The sequence below is a fragment of the Beta vulgaris genome, chromosome 3 (assembly GCF_026745355.1).
Source record: "Beta vulgaris subsp. vulgaris cultivar EL10 chromosome 3, EL10.2, whole genome shotgun sequence".
Lineage (NCBI taxonomy): Eukaryota > Viridiplantae > Streptophyta > Magnoliopsida > Caryophyllales > Amaranthaceae > Beta > Beta vulgaris.
The window spans coordinates 5,421,548-5,447,787 of NC_079204.1; the positions used below are offsets into that span (position 1 = coordinate 5,421,548).

At 36.5% G+C, this 26,240-nt stretch overlaps 1 protein-coding gene across 1 annotated transcript; it reads right to left on the minus strand.

Annotated features, from left to right (window-relative positions):
• Positions 1 to 133: 133 nt before the first annotated feature.
• Positions 134 to 20,029, minus strand: LOC104888317 (ABC transporter C family member 10). Its single transcript, XM_057393231.1, has 21 exons — positions 18,011 to 20,029; positions 17,571 to 17,891; positions 17,400 to 17,486; positions 16,692 to 17,306; positions 16,461 to 16,625; positions 16,271 to 16,357; positions 15,599 to 15,893; positions 15,283 to 15,497; positions 14,833 to 15,202; positions 14,511 to 14,750; positions 14,171 to 14,272; positions 4,099 to 5,531; positions 3,648 to 3,968; positions 3,476 to 3,562; positions 2,794 to 3,381; positions 2,537 to 2,701; positions 1,849 to 2,143; positions 1,543 to 1,757; positions 958 to 1,327; positions 606 to 845; positions 134 to 375 (listed from the first exon to the last, which is right to left on the minus strand). The coding sequence occupies exons 1-21, from the start codon at positions 20,027 to 20,029 to the stop codon at positions 269 to 271; spliced, it is 8,337 nt and encodes a 2,778-aa protein (XP_057249214.1). The 3' UTR covers positions 134 to 268.
• Positions 20,030 to 26,240: the final 6,211 nt, after the last annotated feature.

Consider the following 26,240-nt stretch of genomic DNA (forward strand, 5'->3'; position numbering starts at 1 on the left):
GCATTATTCACACTGTTGCCATGACCTGGCATATTCACTTGTTCTCAGCTAAACATTACAGATGCTATCAACACAGGTGACAGATAGTTTTCTGATGAATCCATGAACAATTATATAGTTTCAAGATCTATGAATTTTAGTCACTCGTACATTCAGTGCAATTGCATAGCTTCTAAACTGCTCATCAGGCCTCGTACCACTTTAATATATAGCTCTTTTCACCCAAAGAAAACTGCTCAGCCTATCTAGTGCCCAATTTTTTATACGACTAACTAGCAACGTGGATATGAGACCAATATTCCTTGACAAGTTGGCCAAATAGCGAACCTTCTTTCTGCATTAGCTTCATCGGCTCATCATATTCCATCAGTTTTCCTGCAATAGAATCAGGGTAACTTTAAGCATTTTATCTCATCCTGGTAATTTACAACATAATTGAGGCCGTTGTAGGGTGTTATGAATTCTCCAGCTTGTGTTTTACTCTCATTCGAGATCAGTTCAATTTTCTGAATAACATCATTAGTTACTACATGACTCGTTTATAAGGGTTGAGATTGAGCTGATCCAAACTCATTGGAAATGTTAAGAAGAAATAAAGGATTTACCATCACTAATGACAAGGATCTTTGTGCAGTCCATTACTGTCGGTATCCTGTGGGCTACAGTGATCACAGTAGAATCAGCAAATTCTGTTCTTATTGTTTTCTGCAGAATCATGTCGGTTGCATTATCGATGGATGCAGTCGCTTCATCAAGGACCAATACCTTGTTTTTCCTCAGCAAAGCACGTCCTAGACAGAACAGTTGTCGTTGTCCCATGCTCCAATTAGATCCATCCTCGACAACTGATGGTAAAATTGTTTAATGCAACCATTAATAAAAAGCTATCATACTAGAGCATCTCTAATAAACTGATGGGAAAATGGTTATTCGTACTTAGAAAGGATGAAAACTTACCCCAGGAATCTAGACCGTGGCTTTTCTTTCTGACAGCTTCTTTTAGCTGACATTTGCCAAGCACCTCCCAGATTTCTTCATCATTATGTTGGCTTAATGGATCCAAGTTGAATCGTACTGTGCCATTGAAGAGAGTAGGATCTTGAGGAATAATCCCAAATCGAGACCTTAGATCATGAAGTCCGATTGAAGATATATCGATGCCATCAACTACTATCTTCCCTCCTAGTGGTTCGACTAAGCGAAACAATGCCCCTATTAGGGTAGTCTTCCCACTGCCTGTCCTACCAACAATACCAACTTTATCTCCTCCTTCAAATGTGCAACTGATTCCTTGAAGAACCAGTGGTGTGTCTGGTCTATATCTTACCTGTTTTGAACATGAAATTTTCTCATATCTGTCGTTTTACCTGAATATATCAAACTTAGGGTGCGTTCTCTTCACTTGAACTTATCTGAATTGAACTTATTAGACATGATTGACCCTTATTGGAAATTATTTTTCAGTGTTGTGTTGATCGGACTTGAAACTCAATTTTAAAGGTGAAGAGAACACACCATTAATCTTAACACAAAATTATTTACCTGCAAATTGCATATCTCCACTTTACCAACCAATGGCCAGTTTTGTGGGGGGCGTCTATCGTCGATGACTTCTGGAGCTTCGCTTGGTATATTCATGTATTGCTTAATCCTCTCCACGGAAATAATATGGTTGGCCAAAATGCATTGATTTTGAAGTGAGACCACCATTCCCAAGTTTAATGTGAGACCATATGATAGTGCCATACCGATGAAGCCTATTATTTGTATAAGAATTTTCTTACAGAAGCTTTGATGCAGCAACAGTAACCTGCTAATATGGAGTGAGTGTGAGACAGAATTTCTCACCTGAGCTAAAAGTACCGCGAGGAAGCAAAACCATACACAATGCTGCAGCTGCAAGAACAATGGCACTAAGGGTCTCAATCCGTTGAATTAGCCATTCACTAGCTGCAAAATTGTGGAAGAATGGGCTCGCGTTTGTATCAATAAGATCAAGATTTTGAGCAAAAAAACGATCTTCTTCCTTGAAAGCTCGAATTGTAATGGCACCAGTTACAGATTCAGCTAAATGGTTTGCGACCATGGACTTGGTTATACCGTTGAGCCTCATCAACTCTTTTGCAGTTGCAAAGTAGTTTCGCTGTCAACATGTTTTATAAACCAGTTAGGTGTGCAACCTAGCAGTACGTCGAAAATTGAAAAACACTTCAGTAACATATTATACAGTAAACAGTTAACTGAGGTGGAGGCAAAGAAAAATGCTTACTAAACAATGAAAGATGAAGTATAATATAAGTTTTCTTTGTTGTTTCCAGAATAACTAATACCAACCTAAATGCTAGTGAGCAAAAGCTTGTGCAATTCCTTGAAAGTTGAGAAAAGCAGTATTTTATGGATTACATTCTTTTAGTGCAAGATTAAGTGTCAAAGTTTATATATCCATGTAGGAGTATCGAGGAAAATGAAGAGAACGAGTAACGTAGATACAGATAATCTGTAAAGCTACATGAGAGAAGATCATGTAATTACTTACTTGCAATCGTGTTGCCACGTAGATCACAGGTACTGTGACAAACAAGACCTGCCAGATGATGACAGCCAGCACTCCAAAAGTAGCATACACAATAGTAGTAACCCCAAAGGTGATCATGAAGCTGAAGGGGATATCAACATCCACAGTGCACAAATCAGATGAAATCTGCAGGATTTAGAGAAACAGAGAGATATTACCGCAGTGTCTTTTTAATGTGATTCAGTACATAGTGAAACTTATGAGAATTTAATACACACCCGACTTAGAATCCTCCCGAGAGGTGTAGAATCATAGAATGACACGGGAGCTCGAAAGAGAGAGTTCAGCAACTGAGAAAATAAAGATTTTGATGATTCCAACCCTAATGCAACCACTGCAAGAGATCTGATTAGTAAAAGTACTGTCATGCAGAATCCAATAATGACATAAACCACGATCAATTTTTGTTTGCTGAGATGTGGGTTGTTAACGCCATAGGCCATCCAAGTATTCTGTAATATCTGGCCGGAAACAAAGGCGAGATGGAGAAGGGCAAAAATAGAAAAATACAGACAGCCTTTATTCTGATTCAGGTATAGTAAGTATGGCTTTAAACCAGTATCTCCGATTTCCCTTTCTTCTGCTTTAATCAACTGACCCCCTTTTATTGCTTCGCATTGGTTCTTCATGTTTGGTCTCTTAATCTCATTTGCAGGGGATATATGTCTTCCGGATGTGGTGACTTTAGCTGATGATTCAGTTCCAGCAGTCTCTTTGTGTGCATTTACAAGGTCCGAAAATTCCTGACTCGAAGCCAATAACTCATGATAAGGTCCTGCATGAAGAACTTCCCCATCTGTCATTAGCTGCAGAAAGGATATGTTATCAGTGATTGCAAAGAATATATGCAAAAATATTGTAGACAACTTTCACTAGCGTATGGCAAGTGATGTTACTCACCATACAACAATGGAATGCGGGAAGAAAATCAACTTGGTGTGTTACAAGCAACACAGTCTTTCCAGAAAGAGCTTCCATGACATAATCCTGCAACAATGTACAAAGGTCACTTTTACTTCAAGTGAAAATACTAAGGAACCAAGAGTAAAATAGTCAAGGCCAAAGAATTTACATTTAAGAGGCTAGTTGCGGTGTGTGCATCAACAGCACTGAATGGATCATCCAAAATATATACGTCAGCATCTTGGTATAATGCACGAGCAAGTTGAATTCGTTGTTTCTGACCACCACTTAGATTGATTCCTCTTTCCCCTATTTCAGTCATGTCACCGTAAGGTAGAAGTTCAAGGTCCTTTACTAATGAACACCTACGAAGAGTTTCTTGGTATCGCAGGTCATCCATGGTAGATCCAAAAAGAATATTCTCGCATATTGTCCCTGATTGGATCCAAGCTGTCTGAGAAACATAAGCAATCCTCCCATAAACTTCCACCTATAAGAAAGAAAGGGGGTTAAGGATAAATCTCTTAATATATCCCCGTAATGATTAGATATACGAATCCATGAAATGATTAAAATGATGCAACGATACAATAAGTATGAGGGGTTTTGAAGAAGCTTACTGTTCCATCAATATATGGTACTTCTCCAAGAATTCCTGCTAGCAAGGTTGATTTTCCTGAACCAACTTCTCCACATATAGCTACCTTTTCACCTGGACGAACATTGAAATTTATGTTTCTCAATGTCGGCTTTGATGGATTCATCTCCCACGAAAGATTTGCTGACTTCATTAAAACGGCGTGCAGGTTTGTGCTGGTTAAATTACTCTTCTTCCTGACATTTTCAATCTGAAGCTCTGGTGCTTCTAGAAACTTCACAATTTGTGCAAATGAGAGTCTTGCATGAATCACTACACTTATGAGATTAGGAATAAGTCTGATAGGCTCTTGCACCAGTTTCAAAGTGGCAAGAAAGGTGAAAACATTACTAGCATGTAAAGGAATTTTGAGAAGATAACATGCACCAAATGTAGCACAAGTCACCATTATAGGAGATGTCCAAAAGAGAAAAGAATTGTATGCTTTCTGCAACTGCACTGCTGATAAACATTTATATTCCACTTTCCTTAATGCTTCAATGACATTCTTAAAGTGAGCCTCCCAGGCATATAACTTTAGCACCTTCATATTCACAAGAGCCTCGGAGCAAGCCTTCAACCTATCATCTTGAGCAACCATTAATTTGCTTTGAAACTTCTGCTGTAATTTGGCAAGTGGGGTATTGCAAATCACAGTTAATATAATCACGACTAATGATGCAATCGTTGCAAGTCCAACTGAATGGATCATAATAACTAATGCGAAGCAAACTTGGAGAATTACAGTCCAAGTTTGATGAAACCAAAAAGGGAATTCCCCGATCCTATATGCATCAACAGTTACATAATTCATTATTGTACCACCCGAGTAAATCTTCCTCGAACCATTTGATAATCGTAGTTGCTTCTTGTAAATTGCTGCTGTAAGAGCAGACTTTACATTTAGGCCAATCACTCTGGTCCGGAAATACCATTGCCTTTGTGACAAAGATTCTAGGATCTTCAAAAAGAAGAGCGAGAATGCTAAAAAGTAACCTTCATATCTGAAAGCTTCTTTACCCTCAGCAACCAATATGAAGGAATTCAACAAAATAGGTCCAGCTGACACTGATAGTATCTTCAGTAACGCGAAAACCCCTGATTTCAGAATCTCCTTCCGGTAACAGGCAACAATGGTACACAATAGGGAGGATTCTGATGATGATTTAACTTGCTTATTTTTATTCAACTGGTCCATAAACTGCAAATAACAAGATTCTGCCATATCTATGTCTCGTAATTTGGGTATGTCATCTTTCTCTAAAATCTTCTTTTTGCCTAATTTCATCAAAGGATTCAACCAACAGAATGACAACTTACTGAACAACCCGGATTTGGCAAACGGAGTAACTTGGGCAGTTGCATCAATATTACTGCTGTCATTTTCCTTCATGTTTGGGGGTATGCCCTCTTTAACTACAAGGAGCAAATTTTTCTTCGCCACCCCTCTCTCCTCTCTACTTTCAAAAACCCTAGCCTCCATTGTTGATTTTTTAAAGGGGCTTCCATCGGTTTTTACCGTTGGAAAGCCCCCACCTTTGCTTTTTTATTTGTTTTTTAGGTTTCCAATAACGATTTCTCCCTCGAAAGACAGGGTTTTCGATCTCCTTCTGAAGAAAAGGTTTTTCGATCTCCTTCGAAAGACAAGGTTTTTCGACCTCCTTCGAAAGACAGGGTTTTTCTCCTGAGGGGGAATTTCTATAGGTTACAATCCGGGATACTAGATCTAATGGATTGCCGTGAAATTATTTTGTTGGTGAAGAATTATGCGGGATCACAAAGGTTATCAATTTTTCGAATACGGTCAGATGAATCCGACGGAAATCGTCCTCACGACTACAAGGGATCGTTAGATTGTCTCTCCAACAAGGCTGTATTTTCCAGCGATATAAGCGGGAGATGTTCCACATTGCAAGATTTGTTTGACGATCGTAGTTTTTATGAAGGAAATTTTTGTTTGATTCAACTTATGTATTTGTTTGATTCGATTGCTTATGTAGATGTCGTATGACTTTTTATTAATGAATTAATTTTACTATTCAAAAAAAAAAAAACTACAAGGAGCAAACTTGCTCCTAGAAAAGATAAAATGTCTAAAAGACTAAAACCATAAACCACCTTGTCTGTTACCTTATGGTATCCATATACTCTGGTGCTAAAAACTGCTAGAAAGCAGAAAATCCCAGTAAAGATGAAAGCTAAAATGGACAAATTTTGTAATCGGAGTTTTGTGAAAAGCTCTCTTTTGAGAATTAGTCCCACTAAACCAAGGATGTCTTGGCCTAGTGGTTACGATTGAGGTGCTGTGAGCGATAGGTCACAGCTTCGAACCCTCCTCCCTTTCTTTGTAGTTTGTACTGCCTTCGTGGCTCATATGGATCAAAAAAAATAGTTAGTCCCACTAACAACCATGTAACTCCCTGAAAGAAAAATAGAATCCACTAATGAATAGGTTGATTAGAATGATCATTTATCAACTTTTTATTCAGCTTCCAGATACCAAAGCAGCAAAGCCTAGGTAAACAAGTCTAAGACTGCCATTAATTTAAAACAGTTGTATTATTTGCAAGATTAAGAACAGTGTACTTCCAGCTTGTAAGTTGTAACTCGATTTTTTATTTAAAATGTTTGCAAATTATAGAAAAACTTGTCAGAATACCTCTTGAGTACAAGTTTTCCGAGAATAACATGGTAAAACAAGACCTTTGAATTTTCTTTTGGGTTTTTTGTCCCAAACTACCTTTAACTTTTATGTTTTTGCGAGAAACTACCTTATAAAAAAATTGTTGTCCCAAACTACCTTACTTTTACCATTTTGTTGTTGACAACTACCTTAGGCCGATTTCCGACGTTGACTTTTGTTTTTTCCGCTTTTTTATCGTCACATTATATCACTTGACCTCTTCAAACCCTTTTTTTAATTTTCCCCACCCTAATTTCCTCATTTTCCGGTGTGCGCCCGCTCTCTCCCTCATATCTATGTGACACTTTGTACCACCAATCCACCATTAAATTCCTCTTCTACTTACACTAAAATTGAAACAATCACCCTCCTCAATTCCCACAAGGGTAATTTTGTTTTTCCCACAATTTTGAACCGAAAAAACAAAAGTCAACGCCGGAAACCGGCATAAGGTAGCTGTCAACAACAAAATTGTAAAGTAAGGTAGTTTAGGACAACAATTTTTTTATAAGGTAGTTTCTCGCAAAAAGTTGAAAGTTAAAGGTAGTTTGGGACAAAAAATCCTTTTCTTTTTTGCAAAGTACAAGAGTATTTTTCGGTGTTGACTCATTAAAACCAAACATGTACAGGCATGAGAATGCCCTTATTGACGATCCATTACTTCAACAACATCTAGGTTCATCGAACAATGTGATATTTTATTTCATTTTGTTTGAAGCATATCATCAAAAGGTGCATTTCTAGCCACTGTTTTTTTTTTTTTTTTTGTCTTTTTTTCGACATTTTGCCACGGTTTGGGGAGGGTTTCATCTTTTTATCTTTTTTTCCGACATTTTGCAACGGTTTGGGGAAATAGGGTTGAAACATAAAAGATAGATAAGGGTCACGTGCGTTGCACATATTTGGTTTTAATGAGTCAACATCAAAAAAATACTCTATTAATGCTAGAAAATGGATCAAAATTGTTTCCCGGGAACAATATATCAAGGTATTTTACCCAAAAAAAACTTAAAAGTTGTTTTTCAAATAAACTTGTATTAAAAATGTTGTTTTTGCGACAGTTTTTCCCATTTAAGATGAAGCTATATAAGACATTGCTAGGAGCAGTATAACGAAACAAAGAATGGAAATATGGTTGACACATTGAGAAGGATGAGTAATAAACACAAACCAGGCATCACAAAGCTTAAAACTGCTTCTTGCACAAGTAGATTCCCCATAAAACATAGCCCAGAGATTCTCCATCATCTTTCACCAACTTCACTCTGCATTAACATATAATACATTAATACAACAAAATCATCACAACATATAATGCAATGCAATGTTTTGATGATTTTTCCCAGTCAATACATGAAAAACTTAGAGCTGATCAACTCTAATCCGGCCCAATTTTTTGACCGGTTTGGGCAGAATTTTTTGGCACGCGATTTTTTTTTGCTTTGGACTGGGTTTTGGGCAAGTCAAATATGACTTTTTAGTCTATACTTAGGCCCCGCCTGATTTGACCCGAAATACGGGCTTTTGGCACAAAAATTTGGCCCAGCCCGACTAATAGGCAGATTTTTTTGGCACAGCCCGACCCATGATCACTTTTAAAAAAAAAACTATACTTACCACGTTCACACATTTTGTTATTTTGTTATAAACGCAGAAATGGATAGAAATAAAGTATGCTTACATTCTTACATTCGAATTTTCCAAGTTCTTAAGAATTTTAGAAGAAACTCTCTTTTTCTTTATTTGGAAATTTGATGCTATTATGCTAATATGCTATGGAAAGAAACTAACCATGAAGTTAATGACTCATGAGAAAAAACTTCACGTTGTCACGTATTTAAGTACTAATAAAAATCCATTAACAAGTAGTCTCGTGTTTTACACAGAATTTTATTTTCGGATTTTGTGGGATTTTAAGATCATATAATGTCAGAGAATCGCTGTAATATGAGCTGGTGATTAGTATTAGTGGGCTAACATCGAGAGAGAGATCACACGTCGGCAATTCTACAAGGTCAAAGTATAGACGAAATTATATTAAGGTTTTTTCTCCCTAACTTATTTCAGTTCAATTCAATTTAATTTAGTTCAATTCAGTCAGTTCTGTTCAACTCTGGACAATACTTTTACTCTCATATATCACTATTCATTTCTATTCAGTTCAATTCAGCTCAATTCAGTTCAGTTCAATTCAGTTCAATTTAGCTGTTTTATGCCGAAGAGAACATACCCTAAGACAGAAAAGCATTTCGTAGAGCATTATTAGTTGGAAATCTAGTTCTTGTCTCGGACAATGTTTCAGGATTATTTATCAATGTGCATTTGAAGTTTTGAATCATAAACTTGAGACAAATGAAAAAAAAGTGGTAGTAAGTATTGATGGTTTTTAGGAAAGGATATTCTAGTTCGTTATAGATGTTTTATCTTACTCCCTCCGTCCCAAAATATAGTTCCCATTTCTATTTGGGGAGTCAAATTTTAAAAACTTTGACCAAATTAAATATTCTTACTAATGACTAATGTATATAAAAAAAAACATATTCATGAGGGGTCTTGTTAGAAACGTCTCAATGTATAAATTCGTAATATCAACTTTTTTATATTTTTTACTAATAAGAAATAGAAGATATCGTAGGTCAAAGGTATGTCTTGGAGACTGTGCAAAATGAAATGGGAACTATATTTTGGGACGGTGGGAGTATAAAATTGAAGGTGACCGATTTAAAACTGTTCAATACCGTGACTAAAACTTTTAGTCGATGATTTAATAATTCATTATCATCGCTTTGCGGCTTTAGTATAGTTCTTTAGCGATTGTAAATGTTAATAATCAATATTGTTTGAGCTTTACAAATATGAAAGACTATTATGTTGTTAGGATATATAACTAACTTCTTTTGATTGAATATTCAAACTAATTTTGGCAATTGATTGTGGCAATCTATTTTGTCGAGTTATTAATGATGATTGCACGTTATATTTTTGACTTAGCTATATGGCAAGTTGAATCGATTCTCAATTTTTATTTTTTTCATAAAAAGAAAACGTTATTTTAAATTATTAGAGTTATTCTAGTCATTTCAAAAGAGGACACTACGGGCCTGTTCTCCCCCAACTTATTTTCAATTCAGTTCAGTTCAATTCAGTTCAGTTCAGCTGTTTTATGCCGAAGAGAATAGGCCCTACATCTCCTTTCTTATTGGCTTATATAATAGAGATATATAATTAATTATCAAGAGTATAATACAAATCTTGTTTTTAAAATTAAGGTTAATGTGTAAAAATATAACCTATGCCATTCAACGGTATACAATAGTGTTAACTATGGAGCTTATAAATATGAATAGTTTTTTTAATATAAGAGTACTGAAAGATAGGACTAGGGATGACAATCAAGTCCGAATCCGACCCTAGTCCGCTCTGATCCGAAGGAAAAAAAATCTGAGTCGACTCCGACAAAAAAGTAATCCGACTTTGACTCTGCTTAAAAAATCTGACTCCGAGTCGGAAGAGGGTCGGGAGTCGGCAGTGGCGGATCTAGAAATTCAGAAATGGGGGTACGAAACAATGAGCAATTAGATTCATAAAATATATCATTTTTTCGTCCCTAATCTTTGGCTATATTTTATTTTTTGGAGCCAAATTTCGCCAACTTTAACCTAAAAATACCATTAATATATAAGAAATAAATATCATATGATATAAATGCTCCGATACAAGATGTGGATGAAGGTAATGAATTTGAATTCCGAGGAAAATTTGAAAGATAAATTATTGTAGAAGAATTTTAAAAAAATTTGTTGTTGATATAAGTCACGTAATCATGTTAATGAATTAAGGTGAAAAATGGTTATTAGAAGATAAAATGATGACTTAATAAGTACATAGAAGTGAGATAAAAAAAAATACAAAATAACCCGACAATTTTAATATAAGTTAGCAACTTTCTATAATTCATATTGGTTTATGTATAATAAGAATTGCATATTTAACTTCTATATAAGTTATTCCTTTTATTTAGGAGGGCCTGAAAGAGTAAGAGGAAGAAAAAATGTTGCTAAAGAACATTTGAGAAAAAAGAAAAAGTAAGGAAAAAGAAAGAAAGATTGAAAGGTAGATTACAAGAATCGAACATGCAACCTCACACTCTTTTATCAATTTCCTCTCCCTTACCACTGAAACAAACACTAGTTTTGATAAAAGTCTGCATGTGTAAACTATATATATATATATATATATATATATATATGCTTTTCTAAATTAATGGGGGTACAGTTGTACCCACTGTACCCCTGTGTATCCGCCCATGGGAGTCGGTCTCATAAAATAATCCGACATCTGAATCTGACTTTGAGTCAATCAATCATTTTTTTCTTATTTATGTTAACATATTTATTTATATATAATCTGACTTCGACTTTCCACCAATTGTACTATATAGGATTTTCCCATTGAAGAAATGATTGTTAAAAATAATAGTACTATTTAGATTATTTGTACTATATAAGATTTTCATATGACGATTAGAATAATTGTAATAATTAAATTATTGTATTATAGAAGCCTATTTTATTATTAAAAAATTGGTAGAAAAATAAGTCGGATCGAGTTCGGAGTCGGATGTTCGAATTTTAAGTCGGATGTTTAGATTTTAAGTTGGATCGAATTAGGAGTCGGATGTTCGGATTTTAAGTCGGTCGGATTCGGATTTTCGGAGTCGGATGTCAGCGTCGGACTCAAATTTAAAATCCGACTTCTTATAGGGTTGGAGTCGGATTATGCATAATCCGGTCCAAGTCCGACCCGTTGTCATTCCTGGATAGGACAAACTATTATTAGTATTAGCTTAATAATTATTATATATATTTGATAATAGGGCATTTTGTAGGGACATACCAATGTATATTTAAGTTTTGCTAAAAGGTGTCAAAAAAATCTATTTACGACAAGAAGGTTAAATTTTCGGCCTTTGACTTAGGAAAATTTGTTTGGAGATGAAATCTATTTTCCTGTACTGATCCAACTTTTTCGGAGTTGACTTACATATGCATTCCTCATTTCTTTATTTTCTACTCAGAATTCTCTCAAATTCTCACTCTTCTCCTTCTCGTCACTTCCCTCAGTGCTGCACCCCACTATTCTCTCATCAAAAGTTAGCAATTTGTTCTTGTGTTTGTAATTCAAGCACAGGAAACTTCAATTGAAGCAAAGTCGATGAAGCTAAGGTAAAAATTCTCTTTAAATTCTTATGATTTTCGGTACTGTCAATTGTAGCTTAATCTAGGGTTTTTTCCCCCAAAATTCCCGAATTTTAGCTCTCTATAGTTCGACCCATAATTGCAGCAATCATGGTTTCCTTTGAATCATTCTAGGGAGGAAGTTTTAAGGTTTTATGTTGCCAGATTTTTTTAGAAGATTTATTCTTACAAAAACCTACATTTATAAGGTTTTTTTCTGACAAATTTCCTAGTTTATATCTGTTTTTCATCGTCAATCGTCTCAATGTATGCATACATGTTTTTTAGTGGCATCGATATATTGATTTGGCATAGCAATTTATTCGTTTTTGTACAAATTAGTAGCAATATGATGAACTTCCCATTATTGTAGATTTGTAGAAGCTGTAGAAAGTAGTGGTCGTCTATGCTTTCTACTACTTAGCACCCACAAAATAAACTTCTCTTGTTCGAAGATCCTTCGCATCTCTATTATATATGGGAACTCTTGAGGACTTTGGTGTTCATATTTTTTGACGAAATACCCTAATGAGTAATGAGATAAGAGAAGTACAACATCTACCACTCTATTTGTATAAAAATAAAATTAAATATAAGGAAAACCGATCTAACAAACTGCAGTTTCAACTCATAGTCATCCTTCGACTTTGCAAGCATAGCGATTAGCGTGCATGCATATAAGGCTACTAAGTATAATGTTATCATTTGCAGCAATACAAAAAAAGTGCTATTAGTGAGAATACATTTCCTGCTCCTCTGCTTGACACCAACAAAATAAATTTTAGTATTATTTTTCATATGGTTGCTCAAGGACTATTAAATTATCCACGCTGGACATGTTTGTGGAATTATGTTTGTTGGTAAAAACTAAGAAGTGTGGTTATCTGAATTAAGTGTCCAACTGCATTCTGGGTCGTATATTGGTGGTTTAGAGAATGTTTCGTGATTGTTTGTTAGTTTAGAAGCCATCATTCTGCATAATATAGTATAAACCAGCATGATGTTTTTTAAGTTTATTTGACATTTGACTCTTCCTAGAACATTTTAAATTATTAGGACTGTCCTTGAAAGAAGTGTGGCATGAAACAATGAATAAATACTGCAATCAGGTAAACTGACGAGTGCGACTTGAGATGGAATAGTGACACTCATGTTTGAGAGACGGAGTGCCATGACTCTCTTATATATGGTCAATCTTTTTGCTATGAGAGGCTTGTCTACAAGTTGCATTAAGGAAGGACTTGAAATATGATAAGGTTCGGCTAAACGATGAATCTTTGGCTGAAAACTTTTGGCATGGTCTCTCCTATATCATATGTCTTTGCTCCTCGGATGCTGTTGTATAAAGCTCGTCAATTTTGTGGTTTTAACAGTTGTTTTCAACCTTCAAGCTCTAGGTAATCTGAACATCCAAGCAATATAGCCGCTTAATAGCTCTTGTCCTTTCAAGAATTTCTTAAAGGTCTCGGCTTGCTTATAGTTTGTACGTCCTTAAGCTAGAAGTAGTTCTTAACTTGAGCTTATATTTGTAATAATTTTACTCTCTGACCGTTGCATTTTTTACACGTAGATATTTGAAGAATGGACCGAGCAATCTAGAAAAATATATGGAGAGGAGATTCGGCTATGCACTGAGTGGAGAGGATATTGAGAATGCTGTACTTGGAGGACCACAAGAAATGAACACTGTGATCATTCAATGGTATAGAAATACCAAAAGGCATGTTCTGCTTATTAGGTTTGTTGGATATACGTTTCAGTAAAAGAATTTCTTTCTATAGTTGTTCATGTTGGAAATCTACTTGCATTGATCACTGTTGCCATGAACTGGCATAGTCACTTGTTCTAAGCTAAACATTACAGATCAACACAGGCAGGTGACATATGGTTTTCTGATGAATCCATGAAGAATTATATGGTTTCAAGATTTAGGAATTTTAGTTACTTGTACATCATCGCAATTGCATAGCTTCTAAACTGCTCACCCGCCCTCGTGCCATAACTCCTGTATTGCTTTAATATATTGCTCTTTTCACCCAAAAAAAGAAACTGCTCAGCCTATCTAATGCCCAATTCGTTATGATCTGTTAGTACAAGTTCTGTGTCCTAAATGCCTTTTGTGCTATGTGGCTAACCAGCAGCATGGATATGAGACCAATATTCCTTGACAAGTTGGCCAAATAGTGAACCTTCTTTCTGCATTAGCTTCATTGGCTCATCATATTCCATCAGTTTTCCTGCAATAGAATCAGGGTAACTTTAAGCATTTGATCTCATCATGGTAATTTACAACATTAGTGAGGTCATTTTGGGTGCTCTATGAATTCTCCTGCCTGTGTTTTGCACCCTTTTGAGATCAGATCAACATTCTGAATAACATCACTTGTTACTACATGGCTTGTTTATAAGGGTTGAAATTGAGCTGATCTGAACATAATGGAAATGCTGAGAAGACAATAAAGGAAAAGGATTTACCTTCACTAATGGCAAGGATCTTTGTGCAATCCATTACTGTCGGTATCCTGTGGGCTACAGTGATCACAGTGGAATCAGCAAATTCTGTTCTTATTGTTTTCTGCAGAATCATGTCAGTTGCATTATCGATGGATGCAGTCGCTTCATCAAGGACCAATACCTTATTTTTTCTCAGCAAAGCACGTCCTAGACAGAACAGTTGTCGCTGTCCCATGCTCCAATTGGATCCATCTTCAAGAACTGGTGGTAAAATTGTTTAGTGCAGCCATTAGTAAAATGATGGGAAAATGGTTATTCATACTTGGGAAGGATGAACACTTACCCCAGGAATCTAACCCGTGGCTTTTCTTTTTGATAGCTTCTTTTAGCTGACATTTGCCAAGCACCTCCCAGATTCCTTCATCATTATGCTGGCTTAACGGATCCAAGTTGAATCGTACCGTGCCATTGAAGAGAATAGGATCTTGAGGAATAATCCCAAAACGAGACCTTAGATCATGAAGTCCGATTGAAGATATATCGATGCCATCAACTACTATCTTCCCTCCTACTGGTTCGACTAAGCGAAACAATGCCCCTATCAGGGTAGTCTTCCCACTGCCAGTCCTACCAACAATACCAATTTTATCTCCCCCTTCATATGTACAAGTGATTCCTTGAAGAACTAATGGTGTGTCTGGTCTATATCTTACCTGTTTTGAACATGAAAATTTCTCATATCAGTCGTCTTACCTGAATATATCACACTTAATCCTAATACAAAATGATTTACCTGCAAATTGCATATCTCCACTTTACCAACCAATGGCCAGTTTTGTGGGGGGCGTATATTGTCGATGACTTCTGGAGCTTCAGTTGGTATATCCATGTATTGATTAAGCCTCTCCACGGAAATAATATGGTTGGCTAAAATGCATTGATTTTGAAGTGAGACCACCATAACCATGTTTAATGTGAGACCATATGATAGTGTCAGTCCGATGAAGCCTGTATTATTATTTGTGTAAGAATTCCAATCCCTTACAGAAGTTGCTATGCAGCAATAATAACCTGATGATATGGAGTGAGTGAGAGACATAATTTCTCACCTGAGCTAAAAGTACCGTGAGGAAGCAAAACCATACACAGTGCTGCAGCTGCAAGAACTATGGCACTGAGGGTCTCGATCCGTTGTATTAGCCATTCACTAGCTGCAAAACTGTGGAAGAATGGGCTTGCATTTGTATCAATAAGATCAAGATTTTGAGCAGAAAAACGATCTTCCTCCTCAAAAGCTCTAATTGTCATGGCACCGGCTACAGATTCAGCTAAATGGTTTGCGACCATGGACTTGGTTATACCCTCGAGTCTCATCAACTCTTTTGCAGTTGCAAAGTAGTAACGCTGTCAAGCATGTTTCAAAAGACAGTTAGGTATTCAATCTAGCAGTATGTTCGAAAATTCGAAAACACTATGTACTCCAGTAACATATTATACAGTTAACAGTACACCACAGCTGGAGGTGAAGATGAATGCTACTAAACAATGAAAGATGAATTACAATATAATTTTTTTTCTGAAGCTATGATCTCCCCAGAAGATATAGTGCAACTGTGCAAGTAAGCTAAAGCTTGTGGAGCTCTTTAAAAGTTGAGCAAAACAGTATTTTCCAATTTCCATGCTCTATAATGCATATCATCATATATCTGAACCCTAAAACCATGCTTTCTCCTGAAACCAGAGGAAGACTTTTTTTTTTCAAATGATTTATCAGTAGATACCGTAAAGATAAGCCATGTGCCGAAGTATGATTCAGCTATTTCATGGTTAGTTCCATTCTTCTGGTGCAAAATAAAGTGTTGAAATGTCTGTATTCAAGTAAGAGTATGGAGCTAAAATGAAGAGTCTGAGTAACATAGATTTATATATAATCTGTAAAGCTATATGAAACAAGATCCTGTAATCACTTACTTGCAATTGTATTGCAATGTAGATGACAGGTACTGTGACAAACAAGACCTGCCAGATGACGACAATCATTACTCCGAGAGTAGCATATGCAATAATAGTAGATCCAAAGGTTATCTGGATGCTGAAGGGGATATCAACATCCACAATGCTCAAATCAGATGAAATCTGCAGGATTTGAGGAAATAGAGAAATATTACTGCACTGTCATTATAAAGTGAATCAATGTGTAGTGGAACTTATGAGAACTTGATTACACACCCGAGTTAGAATCCTTCCAAGAGGTGTTGAGTCGTAGAATGACACTGGAGCTCGGAAGAGAGAGTTTAGCAACTGAGAAAATAAAGATTTTGATGATTTTAACCCTAATGCTACCACTGCAAGAGATCTCATCAGTAAAAATGTTGTCAGGCAGAATCCAATTATGACATAAACCACAATCAGTTTTTGTTTGCTGAGATGTGGGTTGTTAATGCCAGAGGCCATCCAAGTATTCTGTAATATCTGGCCAGACACAAAGGCGAGATGAAGAAGGGCAAAAATAGAAAAATACAGGTAACCTTTATTCTGATTCAGGTATAGTAAGTATGACTTTAAACCAGTGTCTCCAATTCCCCTTTCTTCTTGTTTAATCAACTGACCCCCTTTTATTGCTTCATATTGGTTCTTCATGTTGAGTCTCTTAATCTCTTTTGGAGAGGATTTATGTCTTTCTGATGTACTGACTTCAGCCATTGATTCAGTTCCCGCAGTCTCTTTGTGCGCATTTACAAGGTCCGAAAATTCCTTACTCGAAGCCAATAACTCATGATAAGGTCCAGCATGAAGAACTTCCCCATCTGTCATTAGCTGCAGAAAGGATTTGTTATCAGTGATTGCAAAGATATATTGAAAAATATTGTAGACAACTTTGACTAGCGTATGGCAAGTGATGGTACTCACTATACAACAATGGAACGCGGGAAGAAAATCAACTTGGTGTGTTACAAGCAATACGGTCTTTCCAGAAAGAGCTTCCATGACGTAATCCTGCAGCCATGTACAATGGTCAAATTTTACTTCAAGTATATATTAAGGAACCAAGAGTATACTGGTCAAGGCCTAAGAATTTACATTCAAGAGGCTAGTTGCGGTGTGTGCATCAACAGCACTAAATGGATCATCCAAAATATATACATCAGCATCTTGGTATAATGCACGAGCAAGTTGAATTCGTTGTTTCTGACCACCGCTTAGATTGATTCCTCTCTCCCCTATTTCAGTCTCGTCACCACAAGGTAGATGTTCAAGGTCCTTTACTAATGAACACCTACAAATTGTTTCTTGGTATCGCAGGTCCTCCATGGCAGATCCAAAAAGAATATTCTCACGTATTGTCCCTGATTGGATCCAAGCTGTCTGGGGAACATAAGCAATCCTCCCATGAACTTCCACCTGTAAGAGAGAAAGGGGTTAAGGAGAAATCTGCAATAAATCTCCATAATAGTTAGATATGCGAATCCATAAAATGATGCAACGATACAATAAGTATGAGGGTTTTTGAAGAAGCATACAGTTCCATCAATATATGGTACTTCTCCAAGAATTCCTGCTAGCAAGGTTGATTTTCCTGAGCCAACTTCTCCACATATCGCTACCTTTTCACCTGGAAGAACATTCAAATTTATGTTTCTCAATGTCGGCTTTGATGGATTTGTCTCCCACGACAAATTTGCTGACTTCATTAAGATGACGTGCGGGTTTGTGCTGGTCAAATTACACTTCTTCCTGACATTTTCAATGTGAAGCTCTGGGGATTCTAGAAACTTCACAATTCGTGCGAATGAAAGTCTTGCATGAATCACTACACTTATGAGATTAGGAATAAGTCTGATAGGCTCTTGCACCAGTTGCAAAGTTGCAAGAAAGGTGAAAACATTACTAGCATGTAAAGGAATTTTGAGCAAATAACATGCACCAAATGTAGCGCAATTCACCATTAAAGGAGAGCCCCAAAAGAGGTAACTATGGTATGCTTTCTGCAACTGCACTGCTGATATACATTTGTATTCCACTTTCCTCAATGCTTCAATGATGTTCTTAAAGTGTACCTCCCAGGCATATAACTTTAGCACCTTCATATTCACAAGAGCCTCGGAGCAAGCCTTCAACCTATCATCTTGAGCAGCTATTAGTGTGCTCTGAAACTTATGCTGTAATTTGGCAAGCGGGGTATTGCAAATCACGGTTAATATAATCACGACTAATGATGCAATCGTTGCAAGTCCAACTGAATGGATCATAATAACTAATGCGAAGCAAAGTTGGAGGACTGCAGTCCAAGTTTGATGAAACCAAAAAGGGAATTCCCCGATCCTATATGCATCAACAGTTACATAATTCATTATCGTACCACCCGAGTGAATCTTCCGCGAACCATTTGATAATCGTAGTTGCTTCCTGTAAATTGCTGCTGTAAGAATGGACTTTACATTTAGGCCAATCAGTCTAGTCTTGAAGTACCATTGCCTTTGTGACAAAGACTCCATCATCTTCAAAAAGAAGAGCAAAACTGCCAAAAGATAACCTTGATATCTAAAATCTTCTTTACCCTCAGCAACCAAAATGATGGAATTCAGCAAAAGGGGTCCAGCTGAAATTGAAAGTATCTTCAGTAACGCGAAAAACCCTGATTTCATAATCTCTTCCCTGTAACATGCAACAATAGTCCACAATATGGAGGATTCTGGTGACGATTTAGCTTGCTTATGTTTAATCAACTGGTCCATAAACCGCGAATAACAAGATTCTGCCATATCTATGTCTCTTAATTTGGGTATGTCATCTTCTTCTAAAATCTTCTTCTTGCCTAATTTCATCAATGGATTTAACCAACAGAATGACATCTTGCTGAACAACCCGGATTTAGCAAACGGGGTAGCTTGAGCAGTTGAGTTAATTTTACTGCTGTCAATTTCCACCATGTTTGGGGTGTGCCCTTTGTAAGCACACAACAAGAGCAAACTTGCTCCTACAAAAGATAAAATGTCTAAAACCACCTTGTCTGTCACCTTATGGTGTACTCTGGTGGTAAAAACTGCTAGAAAGCAGAAAATCCCTGTAAAGAGGAAAGCTAAGATAGACAAAACTCGTAATCGGAGTTTCGTGAAAAGCTCTCCTTTGAGGCTTATTGTTAGTCCCACTAACAACCATGTAACTCCATGAAAGAAAAACAGAATCCACCAATGATTAGGTGAAATAAAATGATCACTTGTCAACTTTTTATCCAACTTCCATATACCAAAGCCTAAGTAAACAAGTCCTAGACTGCCATTAAAAACAGCTGACAGTATTTGCAAGATTGAGAACTGTGTACTACGAGCTCGTTGCTCAAGTTTCTTTGAAAAATGTTTGCAAATGAAGTTATATAAGAGCATAACTAGAAGCAGTGTATCGAAACAAAGAATGGAAGCATGGTTGATACATGAAGAAGGACGAGTAATAAGCACGAACCGAGCATTACAGTGCTTAAAACTGCTTCTTGCACAAGTAGATTGCCCACAAAATATAGCCCAGAGATTCTCCATCATCATCTTTCAGCAACTTTTCTCTGCAGTAACATATAATACAACAAAATTATCAGATATAATGCATTGTTTTGATGATTTTACAATTATTTGCAGTTACTAAAGCAGTTGAAAGTTCGAACTTTTATGTAGGAAATCAGCATTTTATAGCAGCTGAACTCTTCAAAGGTAGAAATTGGCATATTTTTTCTAGAAAAAACAAACAAACATGAAAAACTGTACTTACAACAAAGCGTGGATTATGCATTAGGATGCACAATGTTCACACATCTTTTGATTTACGCAAAAATGACAAGCTAAACAGATATAAACCCAGGAGTGGACAGAAATAAAGTATGCTTGCATGTTTACCTTCAAAATTTTCAAGCTCGTAAGATGATAAGAATTTTAAAAGAAGCTTTTTTTTTCTTGAAATTTGATGCTATGGAAAGAAACTAATCATTAAGTTCATGTCTCATGAGAAACTTCATGTATTAAGTACTAAACACATTAATTATCACGTACACTCATGTTTAAAGCATATTTTTGTTTTCGGATTTTATGGGATTTTATGATCCTATAATGTCAGAGGATTACTGCAATATGATACTGATGATTAAATTAGTAGGCATTGGACAGACTCCTGTAGACAGGTATCACACCGCACGGCAGTTATGACAAGGCCAAAGCCCAAAGGTATAGACAAAATTAAATTAAGACGGAAACACCACTTCAGAATCATTATTAGTTAAGTTGATTGATACTAATGATGTCTTTGCCTAGTGATTAAGATTGAGGTGTTGTGAATGATAGGTCGTAAATTTGAATTATCCCTCCCCATCTTTGTACTTTGTATTCAGAGGGGTAGATGAGGGTGTGCAAAGAGCCCAACAACACAGGGCCCCAAAATTATAAAGGCCCCAAAATATATTATTTTGAAAATTTTACTTGACATTTGAAGAAATCATCCTTATTTTCCGTCCTTAATAAATTTGTCAATGATTTATCTTTAGCTTTTCAACTTTCTACCTTTAGACCTCTAACCTTTCATCTTTATTTTTTTATAAATTTAGGGGCCCAATTTTCATATTAGAACCGGGGCCTCAAAATCTTCAAGACGGCCCTGTTTGTATTGCCTTCATGGCTAATATGGATCAAAAAAAAAATAGTCAAATTGGGAAAAATGTTACTCCTTTTATCCCAACTCCCAAAATATAGTTTGAGCCTCGTACTACCTCTGTATTTTGTTAGTTGAAAGTCTTGAAACGTTTGTTTTTTCATGCAACCCAACGCGCTTATTTAATCATTAACTAGTTATTAGGCCCGGGCTATGCCCCGGGTAAGAAAATTTTCATTTATTAATATTGTACTTTGATATAATAGCACCAAATACTACTTGGTCTAGTGGTTAAAACTTTAGTACATGAACTTGAGGTCATGGGATCAAAACTTATACTATGCAATTTCTAATTTTTTTTATTGTACATGGATTACATGATCTAAAACTCCATAGGGAGAGCGTCACGTGGCACCGTTCCTGGTTTACGCACGCCTTTTAATATATTAGTATAGAAATCTTTAATTGTCCACATTTAAAAAATATAAAAAAAAGTTATAATTTGATAGTATGCATCGAGACGAATCTAACAAGATCTCACTTGACTATGTTTTTCTTTATATATTGGCATAAATTAGAGTCAAAAGTAATCAATAAATAGTGTCATTTCATCCAATGTTTCATTTAAAATAGAATAGAAAAAGTATCTCTTATCGGGTATAAGTAAAAATTATAAGAATTTGATATTTGGAATCCTTGCATTGAGAATAATTTAACAAGATCCCACTTGACTATGTTTTTTTTTCTAATAATGCGAAATAGTTTAACAAGATTGGTTGATGAATAGTGTCACAAAATCAAATGATGCAACTAAAAAAATACGGAGGTAATATTGCATGGTCAAACTTTAAAACTTTTTACAAATATTCTCATTGATATATACAAGAAAATATCCTAACGTAGGATCTTGTTAAATTCGTCTTAATGTATAGTTTTATAATAACTTTTTATCATTTTCATTAATACATAACTCAAGTATATTGATGATCAAAGATACGTGTTGGAGGTTGTGTAAAAGAAACTGAAACTATATATTGAAATGTAGGGAGTAATATTTTCAAATATTTCCGGCATGACAGCATTGATCTTCTTTTTCTGGCATTGAATTTGATTTGAATAATTGATGGGTTATATTTGATCAAGTAAGGATAATTACAATTTACAAGAAATGACGGTGCGTTTTTTAGATTAAAACTAGTTCTTTTTCCCGGGCGATGCCTCGAGTCATTTGCAATAAACAAATATGTTTAAACATAATTTATTTTGCTACTTTTTGTATTTTTTATCAATTATAAAAGGCAAAAGCTAACGGACGCCCCAGGGACGCTAGATAATAAATATATTATTCTATTTAATTACTCATATTTATATAAAATAATATAATAATGTATAATTCCAATGTAATGCATTTAAATGCTTTGCATTTGAATTAAATGTTTTCCCTTTTTCTTTTGTAAAACATTAAATGTTTTGCATTGGAATTATACATTATCTATTATTTTGTATAAATATGAGTAATTAAGTACAATAATATATTTCTTATCTAGTGTCCCGGGGTGTCCGTTAGCAAGATCCAAAAAAATTTGAAAAATTCACGTCACGATGTGATAAGTAAAAAACATTGAATGGTTTGAGCTTGAAAACAATATCTTAAAAGAAATTGTGGTAAGAGAATATGACATCAATATTTTATTGTAAGTTACGCAATAAGTGTGTTATTGATGTATATACTTGTTTAAGTTTTTTTAGTTAAGTTTAATTATTACAAGACTTTATCATATTTTATTTTAAACATTAGACAACAAAGTCATCGTGTATTGATAGTTAAACTCTTAATTTTCATTTCAAAGCTCACGTGTTCGATACCTTGCACTTACACATTTTAAAAAAAATGAGGAGTACACATAAACATAAAGCATCTGCGTTAGAAATTTGAGGAGAGTGTTACGTGGCACATAGGCTTTTTTTCGCACGCCTTTTAATATATTTGTATTATGGAAGAATTATTAACATGACAAGATTACATCTTCAATGAAGAGTGATTTCCCATGAAAAAACATAATCTAAGAGTGATTTCCCATGAAAAAACATAATCTAAGAGTGATTTTCCATGAAAAAATATAATCTATTTCATTTTTAAACACCATGATACATGCTATAAGTGCCATTCTTTAGCTTTTCAGTTCGGTTCAACCCAAAATAACACAGCCTAATACAGTAATACTTTTGCCTTCTGACAAAAAAAAAAAACAAAAACAAAGGAGAGATCAAATAGGCTTACACTTTTGCCGCTTACACGTCAATCCGTAGATGGTGCACACGTTCGTATGATAAAAATGTGCGCATGTGTACATGACTAACAAACCAAATGTACATGAATGACAAGTTAAATGAGCACATGTATATTTATTTTTTTTTTTTGAGAGGAAAAGGGAAAGATATATTAAGAGGATGAAAGAGTATCCATGAGTACATATGGAGCAATGTCATGGGGACAATGATTTTCCCAGATCTGCTCAGTGCCAAAAGGAATTACTTGCGCTAGATGGTGCGCTACATAATTTCCCCCACGTTTCACATGAGACCATGTAATGTGTGTAAAACTAGTACCCAAGGACATTATATCACTCATGACCAAATCAAGATCAGACAAGTACATATTCCCTTTTGTTAGTTTGCAAATTAAAGATTGGCAATCAGATTCAAAAATAACTCGTTGAAGCTTGCGGTCGCGGCACAGACGCAATGCCATTGCCATAGCTTTTGCTTCGGAAACTTCAGGTGACCAGAAGGCTCGAGACCTTCTTGTAGCTGCGAACAAGGTCTGCCCGGTGTGGTCTCTCGCAACGACCCCTAATCCCACCCAACCGTCCTCCTTCAGAGATGCGTCAACATTTACCTTGATGATACCTGCAGGTGGGGGACTCCACACTTCCGGAGATGGAGTTCGAAGTTGCGGCATTGGAGTGTAGATTTTTGATGCATACGCACTATGCTCTTCAACCCACCTCTTCACCCTATCCAGTATTATAGCATTGGGAGTGTGATTATTCTCGAACACCTTCCGGTTTCGTTCCCCCCAGATACACCAAGCAAGGAACATACCCCGTTGTACTAGCTTTGGATCAAGAGACTTCCAACTCACCACCAACTCACTCATGGAGGCAAAATCCGTCCACTTTGTCATTTCCACACAATTGCAATCTTCCCACAAGTCTCGCACTCGGCTACAATCAAACAAAGCATGGCCCGCCGTTTCCTCCTCTTGGTTGCACCACGGGCAAGGAGCTTCAGTCACTAAGTGCCTCTTTAAAAGAAGCTCTCGTACCGGGAGAGTATTTGTGCAGAGCCTCCAGAAAAAATGTCTCACCTTGGGACTAGTTTCGGACTTCCATAATTCAACCCATACCTGGTGGAAGTGATCAAGATTGCAACCTTTTCCCAAAAAATAGGCGGTCTTCACAGAGTACATACCATCTTTGGTAAAGGCCCAAGAGAGTTCATCGGGTTGTCCACTGTTACTCAAAGGAAGGGAGAGAATACTTTTCTTATCAACATCATCAAAATTCACATCCAGTAAATCCATGCGCCACTCATTACGTTGAGGGTCAATGAGGTCAGCCACCATTTGTAGATGTTGCACTTCCCCACTCACCACAAACCGACCTTCTTCACGAACTAGCCAAGGGTCACGCCAGATATTAACATTCTTTCCATCCCCAACTCGCCATACAACCCCCTCCTTCACTAAAGCTTTTGAACCCCATATGCTACGCCACGCATAGCTACAAGAAACACCAAGGTAAGAGTCTAAAAACTCACTGTGAGGGAAATACTTTGCCTTCATGACTCGCCCAAGAAGGGAGTTAGGGGCTCGCACCATGCGCCAGGCTTGTCTACCTAGTAGAGCCTCATTAAACACCGCCAAGTCACGGAATCCCATGCCACCCAAACACTTAGGGGAACACAAACTATCCCAGCTTTTCCAGTGAATTTTGCGCTTGTCTCCACTTTGACCCCACCAAAACCTCGCCATCATGGAATGAATTTTTTGAGTAACCGATAATGGTAGTTTATAGACCCCCATAAGATACGTCGGAATGGCTTGAATCACGGACTTTAAGAGAACTTCTTTACCAGCACGTGAAAGAAACTTTTCTTTCCATCCTTGGAGCTTCTTCCAAATTCTGTCAATCAAAGCTTCAAAAACAACCTTTTTTGATCTGCCAATAATCGCCGGGATACCCAAATATTTCTCATGTTTCTCAACTTGCTTCATCTTCAAAATCTGCATCAAACCCTCTCGTTGACTATCACTTACTCCTGAACTAAACGAAACCTCCGATTTTTCATAATTAATTTTCTGTCCGGAAGCTGCTTCATACTGGTTGAGAATATCAACTACAACAGAGCATTCCTGGCGGTTCGCCCTAGCAAACAGGAGACTATCATCAGCAAAGAGAAGGTGTGATACCACGGGACCGTTGCGGCTCGCTTTGGCCCCATGTAATTTCCCTTCAATGACTCGTTGCTGCAACATGTGAGAGAAAGCATCAGCAATAAGGATGAACAAGTAGGGAGAGAGAGGGTCACCCTGCCGTAAACCCCGGGAGGGATTACAAGGCCACACACACCTCCGTTTATAACGAAGGAGTATGAAACTGATGAAACACAATCCATGATCAAATTGACCCAACGACTATCAAAACCCATGGTGAGAAGGAGCTTACGCAAAAAACCCCATTCCACTCGATCATATGCCTTGCTCATATCAAGTTTCATCGCAATCAACCCCTTGCGCCCCTTCTTCCGTGTTTTCATAGTATGAAAAATTTCCATAGCCACAAGAGCATTGTCAGTAATCAAGCGCCCAGGCACGAAGGCACTTTGATTTTCAGTAACTAGAGAAGGAAGAATATTTTTCAAGCGAATCACAATAGCTTTAGATACCAGTTTGTAGAGTACATTACAAAGAGCAATAGGTCTATACTCAGCAGTAGAGGTCGGGTGCTTCACTTTGGGGATCATAACAATATTAGTAGCATTAATATCCCTGGGAGAAACTGAGCCATGGAGAATGCTACTAACAAAAGAGGTTACATCATCACCAATAACATGCCA

What these genes read in the sequence shown, in the direction of transcription:
- LOC104888317 (XM_057393231.1), bottom strand. Translation starts at nt 20,029, where the DNA reads ATGATGATGGAGAATCTCTGGGCTATATTTTGTGGGCAATCTACTTGT. An exon ending in ATCAAGTTCTCATAAGTTCC is followed by an intron (nt 16,626 to 16,691) that starts ACTACACATTGA and finishes CAAATCCTGCAG; the next exon opens with ATTTCATCTGATTTGAGCAT. An exon ending in TCGCGGTACTTTTAGCTCAG is followed by an intron (nt 1,758 to 1,848) that starts GTGAGAAATTCT and finishes TACAAATAATAG; the next exon opens with GCTTCATCGGTATGGCACTA.